The sequence below is a fragment of the Echinops telfairi genome, unplaced genomic scaffold, assembly GCF_000313985.2.
Source record: "Echinops telfairi isolate 266 unplaced genomic scaffold, ASM31398v2 ScPeMD7_7416;HRSCAF=8454, whole genome shotgun sequence".
Lineage (NCBI taxonomy): Eukaryota > Metazoa > Chordata > Mammalia > Afrosoricida > Tenrecidae > Echinops > Echinops telfairi.
The window spans coordinates 1,240,612-1,246,842 of record NW_022111316.1 but is presented as its reverse complement, the minus strand read 5'-3'; the positions used below and the strand labels follow the sequence as shown (position 1 = coordinate 1,246,842).

The 6,231-nt window shown below is 58.1% G+C and overlaps 1 protein-coding gene across 1 annotated transcript in view; it reads right to left on the bottom strand.

Moving 5' to 3' along the window:
- Window positions 1-1,288: 1,288 nt before the first annotated feature.
- Window positions 1,289-6,231, bottom strand: part of PTGDR2 (prostaglandin D2 receptor 2) — a 10,243-nt gene continuing 5,300 nt past the window's right edge. Inside the window, exon 2 of the mRNA XM_004715035.1 lies at window positions 1,289-2,504. Within this exon, the coding sequence (XP_004715092.1) occupies window positions 1,289-2,504 (1,216 nt within the window). The remainder of the gene's footprint in view (window positions 2,505-6,231) is intronic.

Here is a 6,231-nt window from a genome sequence, read left to right as displayed (position 1 = left end):
GACCTCAGCACCCCGTCCCACCAGCCCTGTCACCCCCACCTCCCCACTCTGAACACTGAGCAGTTAAAGGAGTGTGCAGGGCTGACACTCATGCGCATCCATCCACAGCAAACTGGTTTATTGAATGGGAGCCGGAGCAGGGACAGTCTGGAGCCCCCATTCTCATGGAGGGAAAGCGAATAAACCAGTAAAGCACCCAGCCTGTCAGGGTGGAAGTGCGCCGCACAAGGACAAGTGTCGGGTGGGAGGGGCCTGCCTAGGGTGAGGGCCCAGGGGCTGCTGGTCTCACTGTAGGAGCTGGATGCGTGCTGGCCCCCTGGCACTGGAGGGAATCGATGAGCCGGCCAGGGGATAGGAGGGCCACCCAGCCACAGTCTGAGGCAAACCAGGGTCTCTGGTCCCAGTGTTCCCATCCTGTCACGCCCATCAAGCAATTCCTGGCCAGCCAGCACCACTGCTGGTCCCTGGGGTCCAGAGCTGAAACCGGGCAGTCTCTGCCCCAAGCCCCCAGGGAGGCTGAGCACACAGCCTGGTGGAGCTATGCCAGAGGGGATCCCAGGTACCCTCTGGCATGGGAGCCGGAGGGGTGGCTGCCCTTACTGACTGGGCCCTGTGTGGTGCTGCAAAACGTTGGGGGTACCCAGCGTTGCTTAGAGGCATACCCCCAGAATACTAGGCCTGCACAGGGGTGTTTCCCAAAGTGTGACCAGGAATCCCCTGTTGTAAACACCTCGGCAGTGCAAGACCAGAAGATAACACCACACCGTCCATCATCAAACAGGGTGGGTGGGAGGGGGAATGGCAAATTACTGGGTCTCCCAGTGCCTCCCTTTGCTCCTCTGTCAGGAGGGGGTGGGACCCAGTGTCGGAAGAGCCTCTGGCTCAGTAAACAAGGTGAAATGAAGATAGGAATGGAACTATTCTGCCCGGTTTTCACCCCAAAAATACATTAATGGTTGACTATAAAAATCGCCTCTCACCCACCCCACCGGGACATTGGGCCCAGGCCTTTGGGAAGCCACTGTCCGTGGGTGAGAGAAGGGCATCCGGAGGAACTTGCTATAGAACCACTGGTACTGGCTCCCTTCCAAGCCCTTGGGCAAGCTCAAGCTTCAAGGGTGATGTGCTCTTGTCAATGTTCCAGAAGCTGTTAGAACTCCCTCCGCCTCTTGCTTGGCCGTAGGGTGCTCGAAAGTGCAAGTTCCTGGGTCCCCGCCAACTGCCCTGCAGGCTGGCAGGTGGCCATCCACTCAGCCCTCCTAGCCCGAAGCCAGACTGGGCCCCGAGTTCAACGGGGACCCCTCTCGTCCTGGGAGCGTGCCGGGCCCCGGGCGGGAGGCACGCCTGGCTGGGCCCGCAGGCAGTCGAGCAGGCCCGCGCGCCAGGCTGGGGACAGACCCGGCTCGCTGGTCTGGCGGTGGGTGGAGGAGCCGCGGCGGCGGCGGCTGCTGCCCGGGCCGCCCAGCTCGCTGTCGTCCACGAGCACGCTCTCGAGCACGGCGCGCAGCGAGCGCCGCAGCTTGTGCAGCACGTCGGGGCAGGTGAGCACGTAGAGCACCGGGTTGACCACGCCGTTGATGAAGGCCAGGCTGGTGACGAAGGGCAGGGCGCGCCACACAAGCGGCCGCAGCGTCACGTCGGCGTGCGCGCGAGCCTCCAGCATGCTGAAGATGTGGTAGGGTCCCCAGCAGAGCACGAAGGCCACCACCACGGCGGCCACCAGGCTCACGAAGCGGCTGGGCCGACGGTGGCCGCGGTGGTGCAGCTGCAGGCTCACGGCCACGTGGCTCGAGGCGATGACGGCCAGGGGCAGCAGGAAGGCCAGCAGGAACTTGCTGACGGCCAGGCCCGTCTGGCGCAAGTAGCAGGTGGCCTCGCGGTCAGGCCCCGGGCTTAGGAGCAGCACGTTGTAGTAGCACATGATGCGCCCGTCCCGCCGCCGCATGGTGTCCCGGAACACGAAGTAGGGCACAGTGTTGATCAGGGCCAGGACCCAGATCCCCAGACAGACCTTGTGGGCCGCGGCCACAGAGCGGTGGTTCTGCGCCCATACGGGCCGCACCACCTGCAGGCAGCGGTCCAGGCTGATGGCGCTGAGCAGGAAGCCGCTGGCGAACATGTTGAGGAAGAAGATGGAGGAGTGGAACTTACAGAAGGTGGTGCCCAGCTCCCACGAGTGGCCCACGGCCAAGAAGTAGGTGAAGAAGGGCAGGGAGGCGGTGGCCAGCAGGTCAGACAGCGCCAGGTGCAGCACCCACGTGGTGACCACGGTCTGGCGCATGCGGCAGCCCACCACGAAGAGGATGAGCGCGTTCAGGGCCATGCCCAGCAGGCTGGCCAGGCCGTGCAGCAGCACCGACGCGTAGTCGATGTAGAGGGTGCTGGTGTTACTGTGTCTCTGAAGCTGACTCATGTGCTCCAGGACCGGGCAGAGCAGCTGCGTGGTGTTGGTCGCCATGACAGGAGTCCTCTGCAGGGAGAAAGAGGCACTGAGGCAGGCTGTGCTGGGGAACCGAGGGAATGGGAGCTGAGCACCCCCACAGTGCCCCAAGCCGGGGCAGAGGAGGCTGCAGGGGAGCAGTGAGCAAGGCTGCGGCTAGAGCACTTGAGTGGGGACAGTGACATCTCATCAGCATTTAACCTCCTTGATCCTGCCTCTGTCTGTAGCATGTGTTAAATCATAGCAGTACCCAGCTCGTTAGGGCTCGTGAGAGAATTCAATGAGTTAACATATACAAGGGTAAGAGCACAACGTATATGTAGCTCTGTGTGTGTATCTATAAGCGTAGCTAAAGCAATAAAGTCATAAAGCCCTTCATGAAACAAAAATATTAAAATGTGAAGCTATTGTTTCTCCACACAGCCTCCATAGGTCATTAGTTCCCATACTTACTGGGCCTACCACTCCCTTGTCAGGAAGAGAAAAAAAAATTACTCAACGTGGCTGCCCCCCTCCCCCCACCCTCACCCCAGCATTTAAAAGCTTTTGTTACTTTAGCCCCTATGGTGCTGAGTGGGCAATCTCACTGCCGCCCCTTTTGACTCATAGTGATCCTATGGAGCAGCCACAGTGGCCCTGTGGGTTTCCAAGACTGGAAATATTTATGGGAGTAGACAGCCTCATCTTTCTCCCTTCCGATGGGCAGGTGGTTTTGAACTGCCGATCTCGTGCTGAGCAGCCCAACGGAGAGCCCACTACGCCACCAGAGCTCCCAGGACAAAGTGCCGGTGTGTCTGCTTTTGCAGCTCCTCTGGATCATGCCAGCACCCACTTTTGGAGACACCAGTCTGGGTCTAACCACTGCTGGCAGTGGTGTTTCCATCTCTAGCCCAGTGGTTCTCAACCTTCCTAAGGCCACCTCCCTTTCATACAGTTCCTCATGTGTTAGTTAACCCCCAACCATAAAATTATTTTCATTGCTACTTCATCACTGCCATTTTGCTACTGTGATGAATCGAGCGACCCCTGTGAAAGGGTCTTTGACACCCCCCCCAAAGGAGTCGTGACTCACAGTTTGAGAACAACTGCTCTAGCACTTCCCAGAAGAAGTCCACACTCCTCCGTTCACCCCCGTTCCAACTTGGCAGCGTGGGGCTTCCTCGGAGCACTCCCGGCATGCACCTTGGCGACGTTCTTTGAGTTTGGGGAAGGATCGCTGCTGTGAGTCAGAATAGGCTCGACGGCAGCGAGCTTGGCTTTCGACTTGAAGGGGGAGAGACCAGAGCTGGAGGGCCAGGGAGGTAAGGCTTGCCAATTCGCAGAAGGCAGCCCTTGCGATTCACAAAGAATGAGCAGGGGCATTGTTGCAGTGAGGGGAAAGAATGTTCCACAGCACAACTTGGTCTTCCCAGTGCACTTTTCCATCTCCTTAAACACTGTAATAACCCCTGCTATCATACGGTGTCCTTCAAGAAAACCTAGCAAGGTAAATTCCCTCGGCGTGCAAAAAAAACCAAACACAAACATCGCTTTCTGAGCTGACCTCTCTGCCTTGAACTTCACTGGCCCCACAGATCCCTATGGAAGCCACTGTTTTGCTTGGACCTTGCTCTTTGGGTCGTATTGGTTCTGGCACACACCAAGCTGAGAGCCTGCCACGTGAGAACCCAATTTCAGCCACTATTGTGTCAGGGCTAATTCCACGGACTTCCACCAGTCTCTGTACGTGACTGACGTGAGCCATCGTGTCTTTGTTCATCTCGGTTGGCGGTCTTCCATCGCCCATCTCATCTTTCAGGGCTTCCCGACCTTCCATGACACACTGGGTCCACCTACGAACTGTTTTCCACGGGGCCACATCCCCCATAGACTTGTTGCAACGCTTCAGTGCCGGGAGGATGTGCAGCTAAGTCTGGTAAGAATTTGAGATTAGCCCTGACCTGGGACCAAGGCACGTATATCACAGAGCAAACCTCTCTGCAGATAAGAACTGTAGCAGTCCTTTTTTTTTTTTTTTTAACCCTCATGTAAAGCATTTAGAACAGAACCTGGCACATGTTAAGCGATAAAACCTAACCCACTTGCCCATGTATGTCCAATGGGCAATGGTTTGGCTTCTTCCTCGGCAGCCCAGCACCAGGCACTACCAAAAGAGGAGACAAACAAATCTGTCTTGGAAGAAGTACAACCAGAATGCTCCTTAGAAACAAGGCTGGCGTGCCTGTTGTCAGGAGAGACCAGTCCCTGGGAAAGTGGAGGGGCAGTGAAAAAGAGGAGGGCCCTCAAGGAGATGGATGGACACGGTGGCTGCCACAGTGGCCTCAGACACAGCAGGGACCGGGCAGCATTTCCGTTCTGCTGCGAGTAGAGTCGCTACGAGTTCAAACTGGCAGGACAGCACCCAGTGCCACAGCACGGGGCTGTGCTCCTGAGGGTCTTCTTGGAAGCAGATCAAGGGCTTTTCTTTCACTTCCTCGGGACCACTGGGTGCGTTCGAACCACCAACCTAGATGCTATCTGCTGTTCAGTGCTGTCGAGTCGGTTCAGACCCCTGGCTGCCCCCCACCGCCCACTAGAACTTCCCCCATCTGGTTTTCTTGGCTGTACTCTTCCCAGGAGCAGGGCATCAGGCTGAGTGTGGACAGCCAGCCTTTGAGTTAGCAGCCCAGCGCTTTAACCACGCACCACCGGAGCACATCCTAGTCTAGTCCCGTGCGCTGACAGTCCGTGAGGCAGACGGGACAGCCTGCACAGGGGGAGCTGGGGAGGAGAACAGCCGGCAGGACCCCTGGCCCCAATAGCTGGAGCCCTGCAGGATGAGCAAGGTTCACGAGGAGGGACAGGGAGGAGATGGTGGGGGGGCGGGAATTCTGTGCCTCTTGGAATGCCACCCTGACCCCCAGACCTTGCCTCTGCAGCTCCTCCGTGCAGCCTCTGGCTCCCGGGGTGCTGTCTAGTTCGATGTGTTGACTATGCACACCCAAGCTGGCTCCTCTGATAGTCGGAGAGGAAATGAGATAAGAACTGAGCTAGGGCTAGGCAGCAGAAGTGCCATGTCAGGGCTCTGGCAGCGAGTAGGGACAAAAGGTCTCTGTCCCCAGGCCAACAGTAGCCAGAGCCATTCTGCCGCCCAGCTGACACGGGGCCCGGAAGCCCACTGGTGCTCATCTGTGTAGCCACTCACTCATTCCAAATAGATGCTTGTTGAGGTGTTACTCCCGGATGGGTGCTGGGGAAACGAGCCTCTGGCCGCTGCAAAGACCTCCCCACCCCAGACATGCCTGGCCACAGGCTCAACACCCAACCCCTGCCTACCGCGAGAGACCTGTTGGCTTGAAGCGGCTTGAGACCCCTGAGGGCTGAGGCAATCAGGTGAGGACTCCGTGCAGGAGGTAGAGGACAGATGGCCAAGCCGGGACCTCAGGTTGTTCTGGTCATCCCAGGGACTGTGGTTGGCTCGCCCTCTTTCTCTTGGCTCCGGAGGGAAGATGCTAGTACTACTCTCTCCCCCCATTTTACAGACAGAGAAACTGATAGCCAAGAGTAAGTGACTCAGAGCTCTCAAACAAAGCGAGCCCATGGAAGAGCTCAGGAGCACTCAGCCCGGGCTCTTCCCTCGGGAGGATGGAGGAGAGGAGGGGAAGAGAGAGAGGAAGGGGAGAGAGAGGGGAGAAGTGGAAAGGACGGGCGGGCTCCAGCCTGTATGCTGTTCCAGGGCAGAGTAGAGCCTCTGCCTTCCACAGTCTTCGCTGAGTGGACTTCTGAAACATCCGATCAGAATGTTCCTGGCC